We start from the raw sequence: 22,516 nt of genomic DNA on the forward strand, positions 1-22,516 counted from the left end.
GTGAATTTTAGAGTCCTGGAAAAATCAATCTGAGTCCAGTGAAAAGTCCTGGAAAAGTCCTGGAAATTTGTTTCTGAAAAAGGGTATGAACCCTGTAAATACCAAATTTATCAATTCTAGCTTAAATCAGGAATAAAATTGCATAAACACAATGTGTGGCCTCGTAAATTTACTCTCGCCCGCTAAGCAAACTACTGCCCGACTTCGGGGCTTGAACAAGTATTGTGACTTCGAAATGGGTACTGATCAATCTTAATTTCATTTTAGTGTACATCTATGAAATCCACAATTAGAAAGTCACAGTCAAACGCGGGTGTCGACTGATGCAGTTTTTGAAGCGTAAACTAACGAACAAACTCGAGCAATGAATCCGATAAAATGATTAAATCTACAATTTTGAACCCAGCCAGCCTGAGTATGGAGTTTTATTGAGTGACTGATAACATCGATAACACGTGAATTCAATTTATTGATTGTCATCAAGTTATCGAGTGGTTTTCTGATATTGATTTTTATTGAGTGACTACTCTGGGAATGTCTGTATATTTCACATGAGAATCTGGCTTTACGAGCTTGATCTTTCAAACAATATTCATTGTGGCCTTGAGTCAACATGAGCAAAGAATTGTAATCACCAAATTATTTCACTAAAGGACCTTTTCTAGACATTTTAAATCTCAGTAGTGCTGACTTTTTGTTGAGAATATGCTCAAGTGATGAAAGAGGAACGAAGCGTATTCACTGAGACCAGTTTTCCCATCAGTCCAAAGAACATATTCTTCAAGTGTGCAAAGAATGCAGCCGCGGTGAAGGTGTCACCATTTTTGTTCTGTGGGGAAAACAATCAATTTATTAATGTCATGCCTGGGAAGAGGTTGCCAGTCAAATGGATAGAATTAAAATGATACAATCTAAGACCACCCCATAGGTAAGACTAAGAGCATTTTCAACCTTCAGCACTAACTGGGGGTGAGAAATTGGGCCATTTAACCCCAAAGAAAAGCAACGCATTCCAGGCTCACCCCTGCAAGGGTGAAAGGCAGACTTGGAAAACCCCAACACTCGCGGACTCGCCAGGAGGGGTCCTAAACGGCATCCATTCAGCCCCCAAAGAATTGTAAACTGGCTGCAATCATTCCAACACACCACGCGAGAATTCTTCTGAGAGAGGAAAAGGTCTTTAACACTTGTTTTAGGCATGGACAAGTCTACTTTCAGAACTGTAAGGTTTTTGTTAGGACAGTATGCCAAGAAATTCACTTGCCTTACCTCCAGGGTTAGGGTGAGGGCAAAGCTTAATGGGACCAATTAAGAATGAAGACAGGCATTTGTTCAGCCCAGGCTGAAAAAATTTATCCCTCCTCAGGCCTGCAACAGTAAACTTACCAAAAGCAGAAAATCCCCGCTTCCTTCCCTGGTTAGGTGTGATTGGTAGTCTCGTACATACGAAGAATGTGGCCAAGTTTGTGGTCATTCTGAGAAGAGTGTGAGTGAGTTCGCCATTAGTAATGCTTGCCTCTTTGTCTGTAAGCAGAAAATCCCCGCTTCCTTCCCTAGTTAGGTGTGGTCAGAAGTCTCTCATTTACATAAGAAGAATGTTGCAAATTTCGTGGTCATTCTGAGAAGAGAGTGAGTGAGTTCGCCATAAGTAATGCTTGCCTCTTTTTATCCATAACAGAAATGTTTTTCACGGCAGTACAACAAGAACATCAAATGTGGCAAAACTAAAGTATCTGAAAATTTATTTTGTATTGAGTTAAGTAAGTTTTTTTATCCTGACCGAAGGCTGCAAGTAACAGTTGGTAATCGGACAATTGTCTGGTAAATTTAAGGTTTTGACAGGTAATTATCCTGACTGGGAACTTTACAAACAGACAGATGGTGTCGCCATGGGCTCCCTGCTCAGACCCTTATTGGCTAACGTTTTTATGTGCAGCATAGAAGAAACTCTCCAGCGCAAAGGCAAGATGCCTTCGGAGAAGTACTCTCCTCCCATAGTGATCTCTTTGCTCCCAGACGACTCGTTGGCCTCCCCAGTCTTAAAAGATTCACCTGTTTCTTTGTTTGGTGTTTTCTTTTTATGTCTTTTTCTTGGAAGAACTGACCTTCTCAGGCATCTTCAGCACATAGTGTGGTCTTGGCAGTTAAGAGTCGTTGCTATGTTCTGAAGCAGATAAACTGCTGCTCTTAGTCAGCTCATCTAGTATTTTAGTCTGATTTCGATTGGATCGTGATGGTAATTTTGGTTTTTGGACGGTAAGTACCTCTTTAATGAACAAATCTCTTATGTTCTTTACACAAAGGTCTTTTTTCAATTCCGTATCCATGCCATTCGCCATTGCAATTTGCTGGGCATAAATCAGCGGATTGCAAATTAATGCCCTCAGCGTTTTGAAGTGCATTGCCATCGTGAAGAATGTATTACCAATGATTTCAAGATCATCCAGTAACGTTAAAAGTTTGTTGTCATCAGTTGCATGGTATTTCACTGCCTTTATGATGTCTTGTTTGGAAAATGGTAACTCTGTTCGAGTGTTCAACATTTTTATGGTGTCACCGTATTCTTGTAACCTACTGGAAATGGTATCTAGGTCCCATTCCCTTAGCAAGTCCATGGCTCTCTCATGGTTCTCGCTATATGATTCCCCAGTTTCACTTAGCCCTATTTCTAGCCTCCCGAGGTATTCACAGTTTATTGGCTTTACCGTCTGTAAAATTTCCCCATCAGTTTGAGGGACTTTGAGTTCCCCATATGGTCTCAACATTGTTTAGGTAACTTTTTGTACAATTGTACACCGTAAGCCTTAGCAGGGGACTTGACTTCATGAGCCATTGTCTGCAAACAAATTTATTCTCTTAGCATGGTGACAGCAAAAGCAAAAACTGATTGGGATTACCATATACCATGAAAGACAGATCTTCTAATTTTCGAAGTTTTGATAACACAACATATGACGTTCCCTGTGGAACATATGGACAATCTAACCTGATTACAACTTTTCTCAAAGTTTGCCCTTGAATTTTCCAAATAGTTGTTGCATATGCAGGTACTATTGGGTAGTAGGTTGTCTTTTCACCTGTTTCTGTCAATTTGCATGACCAAGTGAACAGCAACTATATTAGAATTTGGCAGTTTCAAGAAAACTGTACCTTACTTGTAGTTCAATACGTGTGCAGTTTAAAGTTAGAGATTGTCCAGGTCATCCTTTGTGACAATTCTGATTGGCGCTCCATCCGGCAAGGTTTTTACAAACACTTTTCCGTCTCTTGTCCAGAGACTGCAAATGGTGCCGTCTTCCCGCATATTGCTTGCTTTACCAACAAGGCTACGTCGATATGCTGTCAGATTCTCATTGATGAAAATGCGAGCTTGACCGGCTGAGGCAGTGTTACTGAAGCTAGGAAAGATGCTTGCTATGTTGATGTTCTTTAATTTTGTTCTTTCTTTGTGCAGCTTCGCTTTGATCTTGTGACTGCTGAACTTGACAATGATGAACGTTTTTCCTTTGCGTTTGAGTTTATGCAAAATATGGATATCGTTAGGTGTCATCTCAACATTCAGCGCCTTTGCTATCTCCAAGACTGCTTCTTTGGTTGACGAATAAACATTTTCTGGTAAACCATGAATCTCGAGCGAGCTTTTCCTGCTGTACTGCTCTAATTCATCCTGCTCCACCCACAGTCTCGCTGTCTCCTCCTCTTGTTCTTTTAGTTTTTTCCTAGCGTGGTCCAGTTCACAGTTGAGAGACGTATTTTCATTTGTCACCTCCAGCGACTTCTTCAACTTGTCAAGGTCTCGCCCTTGTGACTGAAAGGATGCTTTTATCTGGGACAGTTCCTCTTTAAGGTTGATATTCTCCTTCAGGATTACCACAACAGATTCCTGTAGATCTGTTGAAATGTCTCTTAATTGCGATAGTGTCATGCCATGTTGTCTTCAACTTGGTCTTCTGAAGTCGGTCCTGTATTTGGCTTTTTGGCGACCTTTGGCGATTCTTCTGTGGAGCCCCGATCTCCTCATTTGTTTTTCTTGCCTTTACTTTGGCTGGACATCAACACAGACATTGAAACGGTGCTGAGGAAAGGGAAACTCTATCCCGCTCAAAAACCATGTCTGCCTTCGCAGATACCACACATGCTCTCATCAAAAATTATGTACAGAGGAGATGAATTCTATACCTCATTTGAAAGCTGAGAGAATAAGCTTACAAGAAAATATAGTGACTTTTAAGAGAACCCCTATGTTAAGTTATGCATATTTATGCAAAAATAATGTGCATAAATTAAGTAACAATTTTGACTCTGAGTAAAGACTGATGCATGATGCAATTGAATAGTAAGTTCATCGTACATAAGTAAAATGTTTGTCATCATATGGAGAAGACATCCTGCAAATTTGTCTCAAAAAGAATGAAAGGAGAATTTTTTAGAATTTTCTTAAAAATTACTTCAAAATGGCAAAATATGGCCACAAGACGGGAAATTTTTCATTAGAAATGTAGGAAGGAGTAAAGTGTTAAATATACTAAATAGCAGTAAATAAGGCTTCCAAAAACAAACATTTCTTCTCCCTAAAACCAATTTTTCCTTGAAAAACTCCTTGAAATATGAATAAATTAGCATAAATTGTGTTCATTGAAACAACCAAAGAGCAAAAGTGGAGTAGATAGAAGGACGAAATTAAGAGCACAAGTTCTTTGGGCTATTGTTAACATGTCCTGCAAATTTGGCTGCAATACAACAATTACAGGACATACAGCACTTACACAAAGAGCACAGACTGAAGAGGAGCAGATCCACATAATTTTCTTTTCTTTCATCTCATTAGCCTCAGATGAGTTTCCTTGGAAGGAGTTCTGATGAGATTAGAGAAAAAGGTGTGGGGCACCCACCTCTCACCCGTGACATCTCCTGAGAGATGACAGACCCCACTCCTGGGAAAAAAACAAGTCGCATTTGATCATAATAGTCAATAAAGTCAACAAGTTTAGACATGAAAAGAAGACCATTTTTTCCCTTTTTTATACCCAAGACAACATGAAACAAAACGAACTGACCCAGGGACCAGAAAATGAAAATTTAGCCAGGGAGGCATTGATCAAGTCACTGGGTGTCATGAAACACCCTGGAGTGGAAAACCTGCCAACAGTTATTGTCCTTGGTGAAATGCATGTGCTTCCCCTTGACACTGAGGAGCACTGCCTGACGTGTAAACCCTCTTATGAACCTTCTCCCTCTTAGTACAAACAACACAATCCATTTTCTCATCGAGAAAAATTGGAAAGTGTTCCACAGGAAACCTTCCCATGGGTGGTTGAGGACGCACATGACTGTAGGCAGGGGATTGGTCAGAAGGGGGAAGATCACAGATGTTTTGAACCAGTTCCTCCCTGAAACTTTCAAGATTATACCTCTGTGGGCGTCGAAGTTGTTCATAAATGGGGAACTTCTGTTGCTGTTCTAAGAACAGAATAAAGGAATTTACAACAGCCAGGTCAATAAGGTAGGAAAAGATGGCTTTCCACAATCGCAAACACTTTCATTGGACATTGTGCAAATCGATCTACGGCATTCATGTAACGATTATAAGCTTGGAAAGCCAATGGCTGTTGTACCTCATTGTTGATGTCCCACATGCCACCCACCTTCTTTCTCCGGTTCACCGGGACTTTATCATTTGCATTGGAGGCTGTGCAAATCATGGATATCACCTTGTTGTCTGCTGATTGCATAGCAAGGACAGGGGGTTCCTCTTCCACCACATAGTCCCCCTGGGTTGCCCCTTAGCCCACTGCTTGCCATTTTTCAGACTTGCTGGGAAGTCTATCCTGTTTTCCAAGATGGTGCCAGTAAAGAGGATCCCCTGTTCAAACAAGTGCTTGGGAAGAATCATAGTGGTGTAAAAATTACCAACATAAAGATGGTAGCCCTGGTTTTCATAGTCCCCCATAAGCTTGTGGACCACATCATACCCCAGCCTATGGGCACTGATTTCCCGCGCAACTGCCTTCCCAGAGTAAATATTGAAATCAATGACATAGGCGGTGGAGCTATCTGCGAAAATCTAAAACTTAATTCCTCATTTTATAGGCTTATCTTTGATATATTGACGGATGCCCGATCTGTGCCTGGACTTGACCATAAAATAAAAATAAAAAAATAATCACTTTATTTAAGTGTCAGTGTATTTAGCACTAATGTGCTAATTGGGGACACTGTAAATAAGTAAACAAATATTTCAAATATAACATAAACTATTAAGAATCCCAATCGGTGGGAGGCTGACCAGTTGGCTATTTACACAATGCGGCCGAGGAGTTGAACTCGGGGCTACCGAGAGCAAATCCAGACAGCGGCTGGGCGGAGGATTTGAACCAGGGACCTCCAGATTTCAAATCCAGCGCCCTAAACCACTCGGCCATGCGTTCATTGATGGTTACATGTTACCTTGGCTGGTACAACAACTTGCACTGCCAACTCATGAAATCAACAAAACCCTGAACCTTACATAATTTGTTTCCAGCTGGCTCTTTACAGGGATCTATGACATGCAGTAGGGCCATGAGGGCTCTAAACTGCTTCCTGGATAGGATGGATCTTGCCCAGAGACCATGGTATAAAGTAGCAGTGCTCCAATATTTACTGCATCCCCTACCACTCTTACCAACCCAAAATAAATCAAAAGGGCAATAAGCCTCAGAATTTCTTCAGGGGTAGTCTCCCACCAGCCTCGATTAGATTCCCGGTAACTGCGATGTTGGCTGTTTTCTTCCCCAAGTTTGATGTATGCATAGGTGTTTGTGTGCTTGGCTATATCCCCTATCAAATCATCAGTGAAATGCAATTTGAAAAGGTCTAATGCCTTTACCATTGTATTTCCAAGGTTTGTGGTGGACACCAGGTTCCCTACTAGGGGTGAAAGGTGGTGGGGTAAAGGTAGGGAGGGGGTTCTCAACATCTGGATCATCATTGGAGAAAAACTGTTGTTCTGCTGGGGCTGCAGAAGCAACAGGCTCTTTCCCCTTCTTCCCCTTCTTGTTACTACCTTTGCCCCGGCTTCCCTTGCACGTAGTTTTTGGGGTGGGTTCAACCCAAACACTTTTAGCCGCAACAGGGCTTCTTTGTCGTGTAGAATAAAAAGACCCTGGGGCCAGCAACAGGCCCCTGAGCTGGGGTTGCGACTGGAACAGATACCAAGGGACTAACAGTAGTCACCGCCAGCCCAGAAGCTGTTGTTGTTGTTGTTGTGGCAGAGGTAGTAACTAATACACTGTTAGTACTACTGACTAAGGATTGTGATCCTACTATGGGGTCCCCAATGTTCAGCTCATCCTCGTTGAAAATAAGAAAATGTTTGTCTTACAATTTGGACAAAAATAGTGAAACATAAATCTAATTAGTCGATAACGATGATTGTCACCCATGGAATGAATCCAAACGACATTTTTCGCTAGCTCAACACACACAATGAAATGTTATTACAAAACAATTGAAAATTATTTGAATCAACTAAAATATTTATTTACTGTTCATTCACATTCTTGGCATAATTGCAAGATTATATTTCGAATGCAGTGAAATATTCGAAACTAGGACTTTGCCAGGCTTTCAAAACACGAAAAATAAATCATAATTCCTTCACAATGGCCTGCTATTTATGGCACGCTTGAATAGTCGAAGCATATAACAAACAGTAAAACAGCTGATCTAATTTCCCAGACACGCGTCGCATCATGGCGTCACTTGGCATCTCTCAAATCAACAAAGGGAATATGACCTGTGTTGCTCTCAAATTTGAATTTGAACAAAAACTATCCACATTTTGATATTCACACAGTTTATTTAATTGAAGTAACCAGGATTACTGATGCTAGGGGCCAATACGGGCGAATCTAACCTAAATTTAAATATCAGATGAAAAGAAGACATGTGCTCGCTCGCGACACGCGACACACAAACAAAACCTTGGATCAGAATTTATCGATCACTTACTTGGAATCATCGCCAAAAAATTCCTAGCTGACATTTCAATTCTGCTTCTTCGTCAGCACTAGACCCAGAATCGAAGTCATCGTTGCTGTCTTCTGCCAAAACGAGCTGCAGAATCTCCACCGTATTCAACTTCCGACTGCTTGCAATCACAAGTCGCTTGAAAGGCAAATTCAAACGAGTGTAGTGACGTGATCATCAACCGCACAGAGTTAAAACTCGCCTGTAGTTGACTAATGATGGTATCATCCCACATGCCAAATTTGGTGACAATCGGAAGTAAAACCAGTTCACAGCCTCACGTTCGATCTTTGGTTACTGGAGTAACCAAAATGTGGTGATCAGTAGGGAATGAGGGTGTCAGGGTGTCAGGCATCAATAATATTGTTAAGACTCAAGAGTCAGGCCAGACCATGAAACACAGTCTGGGATCCTGTCCCTAAAATTGTTTAGCTTCAAGTCCGGAGGTTTGAATGTGTAGAGGGCTTATGATATGGGGCCTGATAAATGTTTCACACCTGCACATGAGGAATGGATTTGGAAGACCTCAAGGGCCTACAGTTTTATGCATAGAGCAGCCCTTTAATGTATTGCAAGAGAGACTGCTGCTTTTACAGCCAGGAGTTTGACAAGTGTCAGCTCCAACAGCCTCAGTCTAGGCATAGTTAATAGAAGGGGATTATTATGAAACTCAACAAAGTTCTTTGTTGTTTGTTTTCATTCTCTTTTTTGGCCTTGACCGTGCACAAAATACCATTGTTGTATTCTACTGACCAAGTAACTGACCAATAGAAATGTTTTGATTATATTATTCATGCATAGTGTAGGAGCGCAAAAAAAGATTTCAAAGATTTGGTGGATCTTCCAACACAAATCTTGGCATCTTTGTTTGCTCCTTTGATGTTTGTCAGGCTTCATAGCAATTCCCCTCTATTAACTATGGTCCTGGAAGGTGAGGGGACATAACAAAAATGTAGGGGATGAGTGTACTAAGATGAGACTCTGTAAGACAGTAGTGGCAGGAAAATGTCCAGCAAGAAGAGTAGCTTGCTGCAGACCAAATAGCCCAGTACTTTAGGAGGTTGTCTGTAATGTACAGAAGTGGCCGACTAGCCATACACCGGGCTGATCTAAGTCCATCTTAAGATGAAGCAGAAGAGATCTTGACCAGGCTTGCAGTACGAAGACAGTACTATACTTGCCAGCTACTTTACCATCCACCATGTAGAATATGTAATACAGTCTTGTGACCAAAAAAAACAAATTACTTATTTCACAGCGCCATGGAGCTACTGATGTGCACAGGAGGTCACTGAGGAGAGTGCCACTCAAGCTTCTTCAGTGCCTAGAAAAATTAAAAAGTTAAACCGGGCCAAACCTTGCTAAACATAAGGCCCTGGTGCTGTGTATGTTGTCATGTGTGCTCGCTTTGACTCTAGGTTTCAGATCTTCTTGAGGCTCAATTTTTTCTCAGAATTGCAATTTTTTTGCACATCTTCTTACTCGCAGACATGCGATTACTTACAATGTTGTGCTAGCATCTTTGAGGTATAAGCTTTATCTGCAGTTAATTCAGTATAGGAACTTTCAGAAGAAAAATGCATATTCATAAACGCAAGCTAAAGCTCAATCTTACAGTTCAAGTATTATGTACAATTGTACTTAATTACCAGGATTTACTTGCATGCCTGATGCAGTGAAATCAATATTTCAAGGGTTTTTTAACTCGGAAAGGCAATTCCGCATTTCATGAAAGAATGAACAACTATATCTTGGAGATGGTGAGAAATGCCTTGCCAAGCTTGCCCCATCCATTTAGTAAAAAGAACCCTTCTTTCGCTGGCAGTTACATTTCCTGTTAGAAACTGGTTGGGATGCAGGACTGAACACTGAAGAGGGATTTGTGATCTGATTTCGAACTTTGCTAAACATTTCTTGAACTTGAAATAATTTCTATGGTTTTTGTCTGGCAGCAGAGTTAAGTGTAATTAGCCTTTGTTGTATTTCCAGGTCTATAAGAGTCATATTCTCCTTTGTGTGAGGAACTGTCGGCGGAACAGATAATTAGTGTGGGGTACACATGAGGTTCAGATGAAACCTCTGAACAGTTTCTAAGAGCCAAGGTTCTTTGCTTATGACAACCCAGTTTGAAATGCAATGTTTCAGGCATTCTGCTAAGGGGAGGTGATTTACGGCTAAAGGATTTAAATGTAACATCATACCTAGTGGCTGGAGGGATTTGCTGCAGGGTTCCTCTTGCAGCTCTGCCTTAGCCTCTGAATGAACCCCCAAAACTGGCCAAAGTTGCTGGCCGTTGGAAACCTTTGACTGGCACCACCCTAGTGGTTCCCTCATCTCCTGAAGAGGGTGGTGCAGCCTCGAAAAATCAGAGCTGGTCATGAATTCTGCCCCACACAAGCAGAAAGTAAGTTCTTTGCTGTCTCTGATCTGGTCTAGATCCTTGCTTCGAATCCTTCTCCAAACAAACTTTTGCCAGCTTGCGGAAACTCTTCCGAGGCAAGAGATGATAGAGTTCCCTTTGAACTGATTTTGTTAAGGACAGCCTTGCGTCACTCCTTACACAAAAGTGCAGAGGCATTGCCCAATAGACGTATGGCATTTGATGTGATTGCCCCAAGATCCTTCATCTGCTCATAACTGAGGATCATGCTTTCACCTGGCTTAGTTTCAGCAAGGAAGCCGTAAACATACTCAAATAACATGGCTACCAGGCCCATGGTGTCTAACACACGATCCTGCAAAAATTTATTGTCCTTGTTGACAGTCTTGACACCAGGCAAGAGCGATGGGAGATAGTGATCCAAAAAGGGAGTGTCAACACAATCGATGTATGGACATGGGTACTTAGTAATTGCTTTTATCTCAAAGGCAGACAATGGCTTATGCAATGTGCCTAACGATGCTGATAACTGTTCACTTGCTTGCCAGTGAGTGCTATGGCAAAGTTCCTCATCTTTGTCATCCTCTCCTGTAGGATGAGAAGCGCCCAGGTTTGTACCGTTGGGCTCTATTACAACTACCTTTTAAGAGTAGTTTTCTGCCCCTCTTGGCCTTTCAGTTGCCAGGGTATACGTAGCGGTATCATTTTCATTTGCCGAGTGAGGCTTGAACGCTCTGGCAGAGTTTGATTTTATAACAGAGCTTGGAGCCTTGGGCGCTCTGTGGACACCATCTTCATGTGAAGAACTATTAAAAGCTTGTCGGGGCAAATTTAGAGCTTCGCGATCACTAAAAATCTGCTGAAGAGGGGGACAGGACGTACATAGCCTTTCCCTTCCTTCGGCTCAGCTCTTTAAAGTGAGATGGCTGTATTATCCAAAGAATTGTCTTCACCACGCTCAGTAGCAGACATCTTGGTTCAGAGCAAAATAAAATGGTGGATTGGTGTGGTGTGGCACGGGGACTTATGGGCTCTTTCAGATTCCTTCAAAGACATCGCAAAACAGAACCTTCACTGCGTAGTCCTTATTCACAGAAACGGATATATCTTTTTTTGACACCAGTCTTGCTGTCGGCATAATTTCATGTACTCACTTGCGTTTGAGGGGCTTCCAAGGCAAGAATACTTTGGCACTCTGAACCCAGTCGCTTTGATTCAGCATTACTGATGCTGGCATTACAGATGAGTAGTCCTCTGTTGCAGGCTGGCCATTTCTGAAGGCCGTTTTGGGGCAACCAGAGTCTAAACTCCAGTTTGCAGGGCCCAGAAAAGACCAGCATTTCTCAAGGTTGTGGATCGTACATCTCTGATTGTTTCACTGCTGGACTCTTTGGTCTTGTGGTGATGTGATCTTAGTCATTTAGAGGAGGTAACAAGTTTCCTCTTTCACTGAAGTTAATCTCTATGAAGGTCCTCACAAAAGCCTGCATGTAGTCCATGAGTACACAACATGTCTATGCGATATCTACGTGAGAGCCCTTTCTCTATTTAAAAAGTTAAATTGTACTGGTTCAGAATAATTGGCAGCATTAAACTAGGGTTAAATACTTCGGGGTAATAAGCTTCTGAATCACTTAAATAGCGATTTGTGTCAATTATTGAGTTTCAAAAAGTCAAAAGCAAATGTGCAAAATAAAGTTTCATTGTTCAGATAATCTGCTTCTTAAAACTAAGAGAAATAATCAAATACAAGTTTTCTGTTTTCTGTAGCATATTAGCCTTTCTTTCTATTCAGATGTATTTTGGTTTGTGATTTACAGTGCAATGCCATATTAACTGCATTTTTTCTTCAAGCACGCTTGCTAAACATTGCAATGAACGATACCTCTGAAGGCTAGGCATGGGTCGCAGTGTGGGCTTTTTTCTGTTTTTGTCGCATCATAAATTGTCACACAAGTTTGTTGAGGCATTTAGCCCCAAAGGGTTGCTGGGTTTGCACGTTTGTGACATAAAAGATATATGATACTGTTAGTCCACATGCCCAACAAACGACAAATTATAACAGAGCATCTAACTTTTTAATACGCACTCGTAGCGTTTCACGCCATCTTGGATTACATTCTTCTTTTTCTAGTGCCAGTCTCTTATCATTCTATAATAGCTAGTTCCAGTTCTCTACAATACCATTCTGTTAATTATTATATTATTGGCCCAAAGCCAAAAAGGACTTTCTTATCATCAAAGCACTATTGTTCCCTTTGTTAGACTTTTGAGACATTTTTGCTTTCGAGGATGCTTCTTTTTGGGTCTTTCTCAGTATATCAACAACTGAAATTACGCAACCATTGAAAGCACTGAGGTCACTGGTTCTTGGTCCTTGGTCCTTTGGGTTCTTGGGGCTTTCTAGGTTTCCAGGTTTCGGGGTTTCTGGGCCTCTGGATCTCTGGGTTTCTGGGTCTCTGTTTCTGGGTTTCTGGGTTTCTGGGTCTCTGATTCTCTGGGTCTCTGGGTCTTTAGGTTCCAGGGTCTTTGCAATACTCACTGTCAACAACTTACGTTTAAAAATTGTAAAAACTGCAACAATGAAGCTTTTTTAATTTTTCGTTATGTCATCAAAGTATGGAAAAACCTACTGGAAGGAGAGCAAGTGATGTAGATGTCATTGTGAAACACACAAGAGACTTAGGAGGCGGGATTCAGGAGTTCAGGGAAAGGAGGTGGAGTAGAATTACTGGCTGCAAATAAAATTGCGACAAAGACTACATTTCCTGTAACAAATCGAAAATGCAACAGAATCAACAACAGAGTGAAATATGTAAAAGAACAGTAACTTTAATTGTTCGTTCTCAATCAGTCATCTATAAATGGACAAGTTCTAACAGCCAGTGCCACTCGGCAACCACAAGCCCATCTCTATTACAGTGAAGATGCCAACTTACGGAGCGGGATGCCAAGGAATCTTTTTAATGTTGTTAATTCATCTTGACTAATTATTAACAAAACAAACACCATTAATCCAAAGTATTTGCGAACAGAACAACCTGGGGCTCTCAAAATTGATAAATGCCAAACAAAAAGAGAGCAAATGAAAGAAGGTCGATGCATTAAAAGTTTACTCAGTTATTTTTTAACAATATTTCTAGTTAAACATCGACATCAATGAAAACATGACGACGTGTTGACAACAGAACTGAGGGTAGAAGCCAAAACTGCTTTGAATGAGCACAAAACGTCTTTAACATATTTGTTAAAACAAGAATGTCAGTTTCCAACTAATGCTGGTGGTTTGGCCAGTGTCGGGAACTGGGAATCACTTTTGGGAATTTTGGGAAGCAATGTAGGCGTCGTAGGCTTCGCCATTGGGATGATTGTCAACAGCTGCCTCTTTCTGTGAGTTAGTCAATCCATCATCTTGCTTGTTAAATTGTCGACTGTATTCCTTGAGTGATAAGCCGAAATTCGTTAACGTTTCGCCATTCACGACTGAAGGCAAAACTTTGTAAAAGTAATCCGATCTTTCAGTCTGCTTGACAGTTCCCAGACCGATTTTCTCCAAATGAAGCATTTGGCTTCGAACTGTTTGTTGGTCTGGCCTTGTTCTTGAACTGAATTTTCGGTAGATTCTCTTAGGTGTGACAAACAGACTGGGATGTTTCAGAATGGCCTCCTGTATTTCCTGTGAACTCACCGCGTTTCTTGCCCTGACTTCGCCAAGTGCAGCACACTACCAAAAATGGGGGGAAAAAGACAGCTGTTCAGAGGAGGGATATTATAACTAAACTTGTGAAATGTATAAGTAGCATCACAGAAATGAACACTGCTTTCAAGTGCAGATAAAGAAAACAAATCATTCAAAGCCAACCATACAACTATGAGCATTCCATTCTCCCACGAAAGGATATATAGGAGGGAGAAAAACATGCGACTGCATGCGGAAACTTGCTTACCCTGTGGAAACAAGGTGCGCGGTTGGGAAGCCATCTTCTCACCCGTGTGACACTTTACCACACGGCAGGCGATTTTACACACATCTGCTTGTTGTTCTCCCTCCCAGTCTCCCCTCACTATTCCTGAGCAGGATAAGGGAATTCTTGTAGCCTAATCAGAGGGAGTTGTTGTTCTTTTCATATGGTAGTATGTCTCTGCGTTTTCCTAAAAAAAAGGTAGTTTGACATATAAACAAACAATTGACTTATTGAATAGGAATTTACAGATAAAAGACACATTAAATTAATTTAATCAATCCTCTGTAGGCTCTCAACCAAACAAGACAGCTTGTAGGCCATGGGATATGGGGCTTCACTTTAAGTATCTCCCCTCACGTTTAAGATGGGGGTATCAAAAAGATCAAGAAAGTAGTTTCTTGGCTTAAGGGCCCCCCTCATCCTCCCCAAATGAGCTGGGAATACTGTGTTATTCAGCAGGGTAGTAAGGTGCTGACTTTGCTTATAGCCTAACCTCAAAGATATTAATTCACAGCACCAGCTTTAAAATTCACAATGCTATTTTTAACAAAAATTCACCCGGCATTGTTAATTAGTAACAAAATTAACAAAGTAATTTTTTCTTGATTTACAATACTTAAATAACAGACATCTATCTGCCGGTTAGGTTGACTGGTGAATTGAAGAAATAAGGAATCTACCTGTTGTAGGATGGCCCGTTCCTTCTCGAAATAGCCGGAAAGCGTGATGGCTTCATTTAAAGTGCCTATAAACCCAAAAATTATTTTTGGCTCACATAAATCTTTGTATATTTCTGAGGAAAATGGCAAAAAATTTTTGTTTTTGGTCAAAACGGGAATTTTTGATGAATTTTTGAAGTCCAGGTTTGTCTGCCCCACGACTGGGTGAAAGGGAGACTGGGACTAGTGACGTAAAACCCAGACATTAGCAACAGGCAAAACAAAGCAATAACAGAGACAAAACAACAAAAGCGGAGATGTAGTTTTTGTTGTATGCAGGTGAGAACAATTTTTATTCGGCCAACATTTGTAATTAGCATACACGTTGATCAAGAAATGGCTTCGAACGACTTCAGTTTGTCCTCCAGTTTGGATTCTGAAGTCTTGGAAATGGAAGATTACGAGTTGGAAGTCAAAGGTTCGCCAAACTCGAGCTACATGGCTAGCGACGAGGAAGGCGCGCAAGAGGCATATGCCGACGATCCGCTAGTGGACGAAGAATGGTTAGCGTTGTACGAAAGGGACGGAAAGGAGGAAGAGGCGCTAGAGAAGACGCTCCAAAAGCGCCTTAATGGTACAGAAAAAGCCCGAAATTGATAAGTTGCTATGATAATGGCACTCCCGTCAATGCAATCAACAAGTGCGAGTTTGTTGTTGTCAACATCCAAATTGTTACATCTACATTTTCATGCCCTAAATATTATTTCCATGTGAATTTCATTCGCAGGTGTCAGTGTGGAAATTGTGACCTTCAGTTTTTGCAAAATATCAGTGAGTGTTACTGCTGTTGTGAGCTGGAGGGATGCGTGGAAGCTCTGACAAGCGACCTGGTGCTTCAAGACCTTCCTGAAGACGCCAAACTTATGTGCATTACTCAGCATCCAGGCTTTAACCCTGTCTGCCTGCAGAAATGGAGCCTGCGGTTGGCATCAGACAAGTACAGGACAAAAGGAAAGAAAAAATATGGCCAGACAGTATCAGAGGAAAGGTGAGCAGTTATCTAGCGCATTGCTGTCATTTGAATCTCGGTCACTGCAGGGTACGGGAGATGCTTTTGCGCCTGTGAAAAATTGGTTTTCATAAACCAGTAGAATTCACATGGAAGAAAAAACTAGCTTGGGAATTCATGACTTTTGGATAAAAAAGTTTGGGAAGAGGACTATTTACTTCTTTCTACTTGAAGGTAAATTTAGATTGTTCAACTTTCTGGCTTACAGTGCGACTATTCCAAAGGCCACCTAAGTAAATTCTTTGCAAATTGACCAATAGCATTTGCGTGTTGAAACATCAAAAATTGTCACAAATGTATTGTTTCTGTGGTGTGCAGCTTGCTTGGATTGCTTATTTGTCAAAAATTTATTGTTAACGTCAGAGATTTTCATTCATCAATTTGCAAAGAATTTGCTTGGGTGGCCTTGGTAGGAGTAGTCACACTGTAATCTTATCCAAAAAAGCAATGTTCTCATTTACAAATTATTATTATTTGCTTCTCCCACCAAAGTTTTAACCATTATTATCCTCTACTGACTATTCATTGTCCTTTTGTTTGCTAAATCGATTTGCAGTTTTCTAAGAAGTGTGACCTATCGAGAGTTTTCTCGCCTGGTCTATGGATTATTGGGGAACAGGAGGATACCCTTGCCTACATGTGCATATGCTGCAATAAGGAGAACATTTCCATGTGGCAAGGATGAAGAATTTACTGGATTCAATCTTGAAGAGGAGGTTGACTAAATAATGACTGAATAATATAGACTTAATATATAGATAATTTTAATTCCTTTTCTAGGGGTTTCTTCTGACTTGTTTGGTGTATAACAAGGTTATTATTGTTATAATCGTAAAATTATCCATTTTGATTGGTTCTGCAGACTGGGTGCCCAATAACCCATACCAATTACAACCTCTTGGAATTGGATACCTGTAATTCTGCACCTATGCCATTTGCACATCAATCACATCCACTTAAATGGGTTCTTCCTTGCTATTTTCCCACTGTTTGTAAAACCAATTGAACATAACGTTAGTTTTTCCACATAGGACTTCCTACCTCAAATTTTGTTAATGATATGATTAATTATTAATTGGACCTTATGTCGTACGATTCAGAGAGTATTCATGCTTGTAAGTTCAAATCAGCCTTTCGCCTTGCCAAAACAGCTCAGTGGGTCTACCACTAGAGATCTTCACTTCAGGTGATCTGGATTGTTACTAAATATGAACTGTAACTTGTATCAGGCATTTATTTTTTCAAAGAAGGTGACAAAATACAAAAATATAAATGTAAAGAGAACCACATGAAATCAGTCATAGATGTTTACGTGATTATTTTAGACAAGTGATTAAAATGCAGACAACTATGATTGTTTCTTCTGGTTCTTTGGACAAGTGGAAACTTTGCTGTGTCCTTTCATGGGGTGTCTGCATAGGGAACGCCTCTTAGGTGTTTTGGATGCTGTCCTTGGCTGGTTTCCTTGTTCTGGCTCTTGAACTTCTGATACTGAAACATAACAAAAATTTCAACATTCGTTTTCACCAAACATAAATTGACAGTAACCTTTTGGTATCCTTGAAGTAAAATGAATTCAGGGTAAACAAAATGGGTTGTGAGAGATAACTATGTTTAGAGGTTCAAGCATATATGGGATTTTTTCCGAAAATGTAATATTGCATTGGAGTTATGTTTCAAATCCTTGACACAGACGAAAAGATCAATAATTTTTGTATGTAACAGCACATGCTTGATACACATGTACAGTGAAAAGTAAAACCACAAGACCAACAAAATAGATGTTAGAATGTGGCTGCTGATACCTGGTGTGGTAGGGGGTACATTTTCTGTTATCTTTTTACTCCTGTCAATTTTTTTTTTCACTGCACTTTATCTGGATTCCTTCTCCAGCATAGTGTTCATAGGAGGAGGTGTCATATCCTTTAACTTGTCTGCAGCACCTTTCAATTCCTCTTTGGTGGCTGTCAGAAATGTTTGAAAAATTTCTTCCACATAATCTACATTGTAATGGAAAGTGAGAAAAAAAAGGGAAAAATGAAGGAAAGATATTTTGATAGTTCTAATTTTTTATTACATGGAGAGATCGATATGACAAGTATGTGATAACTATCAGGCCCATTTCACTAGGCAGACTCACCAAAGTTCTGGGATACTCTGACATTCCTCACAGTCGCTTCGCCATTCTTAAACGTTGGATATGTAAATTTTATCTGCTCAGCATCATTAGCATTCTTTTGGCACTCCCTTTGAAGGTTAAAGTTAAAATGTACTGCAGCGAGAATATGCCTATGGGGAAAACACATATCTATTGTAAGTGTTTTGCAAAGTGCTCCAACCAGTCTTCTATTTTAATATCATTTTGGGCTAACATATATTTTTTAACCAGAGAATCAGGCTAAGGTTGGAACCAATGGATGTGGAACTGAAGCAAAATTGGGGCCGAAGAAGAACCAGGCTCAGAACACAGACCAGACCCTATTCACCTTCACCTGTCCCCTGGCGCCAAGTTGGCACATAGGGCCTCAGACCCTATTCAGCAACAAACCTAAATTATCGATTGTGAAATAAAAAACAATAAAAAATGTCATGCCTGCAATACATTCCTGTGTAGGAATATGCAATCATCTTTGGCGCAAAGTGATTCAACATGGAGTGAAACCCTTCCAGACAACTAGTCTGGGCGAAAGGAGAAGCTTGCTTTATGCCCTTCACTAAACTGGCATTTGTGAGTGCACTGCATAATTTTTCATATGCCACAGACCTATTGAAAAAGACAATGAAATTCAAGAAAGAAATAAAAGGTTAATATATTATTTTATAAAATTTTCCTTGGAAAAATCAATACCTGTCTATTGTTAATTAATTACTGATTTAATTCTCTTGGCAGTACAAAGAAATGGTGGTGTTTTAAGTGATTGGAGCATTGAAGGAAAACCAGAAACCTGGATTCAAGTTATTTACTAATGCTGTTTAAATTCCAGGGCTATGACTGTGAATAGTTCCTCTTGCACATTCTGAAAATAAGCTCCCCTGAAAAATATTTTTCATTGCCTTCTTTTGAACAGGGCTTACATGTATTACTGGAACTTAACAGTATACATTTAGGTTATCCTCACAGATTAATACAAGCTGATTTAGTAACATACCCAATTTTAACCATTTTCTTGGAGTAACTACTCCATGAAAACACTTTTTGAATAAGGCGTCATCAAGCTGCAGGTGTTTGTTAACGATGTGGCTCATGAAAGAGCTGAATTTGGCCCAGATGACCTTTCCATGTTCACTAAACATCGTGGTAGCGCTCCAATACAAGTGATTTTCACACAATTTGATCCATTCAGCTTTTGACTCGCATCCCTTTTCTTTGGAGAGCTTTGAAAGGACTTTCCTGATTTCTAAGAAAAAGCAGGATGAATCTTACAACTGGTCCACTATAATGCTAATTTTATAATGAAAATATTAGCCACATCTATCTATCTGCTATAATTATTTTACTTTTTCACTTGGTTATTATTTCACTATCGATGAGATCATTGTTTGTAACTGGGTTATGGAGCTTTGTAAAGCACTAACAAGTCAATTAATTCAACATAGTAAAGTTTTGACAAGTTTCACTCCATAAACCTTGTATTAAATTTAAAAGTGATTTTTTTGAATTTCATAATGGCTATGTAGCACTAAAAGTATGTTTACTTTTCTTTAGATGCCATATGTCAAAGTTGTGGATTGTGTGTGACAAAGACTTCCTCATGTAGGCAGCAATAGACAAATGCTGGTCAGAGACAAATGCTGTGATAAGCAGGCCATACCCCATCAAGAACTCCATGCAGGATTTGAATCCCTCAAATTCCATTGCTGGACTGCTGCCAGCTTGATTTCTCTGTTCAATAAGAAAAAAAAGATATATTTACAATGTTTATAGCATATGCTCTAGATGAGGCATGCTAATAATAATAATAAAAATAATAATAACAATAACAATAACAATAATAACAATAATAACAATAGGCCTATAGGGGTCGGCGAGGTGATACGAAGGATTATTGGAAAGTGTGTAAGGAACGTTTCTAAGGGAGACGTGGTTGAGGCGAGTGGTTCACTCCAGCTATGCGCAGATCAAAAGTCCGGCAGTGAGGCTGCTATACATGCTATGCATGCCATATTTGAAGCAGATGACACGGACGTGGTACTGCTCATCGATGCTTCTAATGCATTCAATGCACTTAACAGAGCAACTTCACTGCATAATATCCGGGTTCTCTGCCCTGTAATTGCAGCATATGCCATCAATACTTACAGGAAGTCGGCACGCTTGTTTATTACCGGCGGCAGAGATCATGTCAGCTGAAGGAACAAAACAGGGTGACCCACTTGCTATGGCCCTCTACGCCTTAAGTGTGGAGCCGCTGATCACAAGCCTGGAGGCGGCGTCCAGTACTAAACAGTGCTGGTTTGCTGACGATGCCTGTGGAGCTGGCTCTGTACTGGAAATCAAGAAATGGTGGCATGTCCTCAACAGCCTTGGCCCAGTCTTTGGCTATTTTCCCAACCCCAAGAAACGTTGGATTATCTCAAAGCCAGATAAAGAGGAAAGCGTGAAAGAAGTGTTCAAGGACATGGCTGTCAATGTGACGGTAGAGGGACAAAAATGTCTGGGTGCAGTGATAGGTTCACGGGAATATCTAGAGGAATACGTTAGCGAGAAGGTGACCAACTGGGTCAGCGAGATTACCAAGCTGGCAGAGTTTGCTCTTTCTCAGCATCAATCGTGTTATGCTGCTTACACCTTTGGCCTCAAGCACCGATGGACCTATTTTTTGAGAACTTTGCCTGATATTCAAGAATTATTGGAGCCTTTGGAGAATGCCATATCTAAGGTGCTCATCCCTGCAATTACGGAGCATAGGTGCACTCGGCTGGACAGGGACATTCTAGCACTGCCAGTCCGTCTAGGGGGGCTTGGCATGACAAACCCGTGTCTTGACGCAAATCTTGAGCAATCCTCCTCCGTCAAAGTTACCTTCCCGCTGGTCCAACAGATTGTGGCTCAATCCCATCAGATGCCGGATGATTCTTTGGTCAAGCCACTACAACAGGCAATAAGGAGTGAGAGAGCAACGGTACTCCAAGACAGGGCAGAGCATATCAGAGGGGTAGCCCCACAGAAAGTCCAACGGGCACTTGACCTTTCTGCGGAAAAAGGGTCGTCTGTTTGGCTGACGGTACTCCCCCTTCGTGAAATGGGTTTCAATCTAAATAAGAGAGAGTTCTGCGATGCAATCAAAGTGCACTACGATTGGCCGGTTGATGATATCCCCTCCACCTGTGTATGCGGTGATGCTTTTACAGTGGACCACGCAATGATATGTAAGAAAGGTGGGTTTGTTACCCAACGTCACAATGAGCTGAGGGACTTAGAAACCGAACTCCTGAATGTGGTTTGTACCGATGCTGAGATTGAGCCTGTCCTGCAGGACATCTCGGGGGAACAGCTGGGAAGAGGTTCTAATCGAGCTCCAGATGCGAGATTAGATATTCATGCGCGCGGTTTCTGGGAGAACCAACGATCAGCATTCTTTGACGTGAGGGTTTGTCACCCTAATGCTGATTCGTATAGGGACCTAGGGCTCCAACAGATATACCGCAATCATGAGAACAAGAAGAAGCGCCTTTACGCGAGGAGGGTTTTGGATATCGAACAAGGAACTTTTACACCCCTTATTTTCACGTCAACAGGCGGCATGGGAAATGAGTGCTTGCAATACCATTCCAGACTGGCGCAGCTGATCTCTATCAAGAAAGGAGAACATGCTAAAACAATCTCCTGGATAAGAGCAAGGACATCCTTCACTTTACTGAGATCTGCACTAATCTGCCTAAGAGGTTCAAGAGCTAGAAGGAAAGCCTTTTGTGACTTTAAGAACATTGATATTGACGTTGAAACCCAGGAGGGAGCCATTATGTAATACACTGTTGAAATAGGTTTTAATAGTTTATTTCTTTTATTTACTTTTACCTTGTAATATACCGATATTGACGTTGAAACCCAGGAGGGAGCCATTATGTAAACACTGTTGCAATAGGTTTTAATAGTTTATTTCTTTTACTTACTTTTACCTTGTATATACTAGTTTGAATGGAATATGTTAATTAATGTTATGATGATGATAGTAGTATTAGTATTAGTTGTAGTAACCATGATATCATGATTAGATATGGAAACATGTTTTACAGGTTGAACAGACATCAAATTATGTAAATATCATAGCATTTTGTAAAGCTTAGCTCTAGTTTTTGTTACAATAAACACTCCTCATTATTATTTTTTTAAAAAAAAGATAATAATAACAAAAATTAATTTTGGAATTGGACTTGGCTGGGATTTGTGTAATTGTTGCTTAAGGGGAAAAAGAGCTTTGAAATTCCTTTA

The 22,516-nt window shown here is 40.6% G+C and overlaps 2 protein-coding genes and 1 pseudogene across 2 annotated transcripts; 2 read left to right on the forward strand and 1 right to left on the reverse strand.

Annotated features, from left to right (window-relative positions):
• Nucleotides 1-15,410: 15,410 nt before the first annotated feature.
• On the forward strand, nt 15,411-17,571 carry LOC110055218 (uncharacterized). The gene is made up of 3 exons (XM_020761588.2): nt 15,411-15,577; nt 15,649-16,062; nt 16,640-17,571. Exons 1-3 carry the CDS (start codon nt 15,411-15,413, stop codon nt 16,806-16,808), a joined length of 750 nt encoding a protein of 249 aa, XP_020617247.2. The 3' UTR covers nt 16,809-17,571.
• On the reverse strand, nt 17,432-19,981 carry LOC149114954 (uncharacterized; annotated as a pseudogene).
• A 340-nt stretch (nt 19,982-20,321) lies between these two features.
• Nucleotides 20,322-22,408, forward strand: LOC149114955 (uncharacterized). The gene has a single exon (XM_089284619.1). It carries the CDS (start codon nt 20,367-20,369, stop codon nt 22,050-22,052), a length of 1,686 nt encoding a protein of 561 aa, XP_089140745.1. The 5' UTR covers nt 20,322-20,366; the 3' UTR covers nt 22,053-22,408.
• Nucleotides 22,409-22,516: the final 108 nt, after the last annotated feature.

This window comes from Orbicella faveolata, unplaced genomic scaffold (genome assembly GCF_042242905.1).
Source record: "Orbicella faveolata isolate gen_17 unplaced genomic scaffold, um_ofav_v1 contig_13, whole genome shotgun sequence".
Lineage (NCBI taxonomy): Eukaryota > Metazoa > Cnidaria > Anthozoa > Scleractinia > Merulinidae > Orbicella > Orbicella faveolata.

Coding starts and splice junctions, on each gene's coding strand:
- LOC110055218 (XM_020761588.2), top strand. CDS start 15,411: ATGGCTTCGAACGACTTCAGTTTGTCCTCCAGTTTGGATTCTGAAGTC. Junction 15,578..15,648: donor CCGCTAGTGGACGAAGAATG/GTTAGCGTTGTA, acceptor AGCGCCTTAATG/GTACAGAAAAAGCCCGAAAT. Junction 16,063..16,639: donor CAGACAGTATCAGAGGAAAG/GTGAGCAGTTAT, acceptor ATCGATTTGCAG/TTTTCTAAGAAGTGTGACCT.
- LOC149114955 (XM_089284619.1), top strand. CDS start 20,367: ATGCCATCAATACTTACAGGAAGTCGGCACGCTTGTTTATTACCGGCG.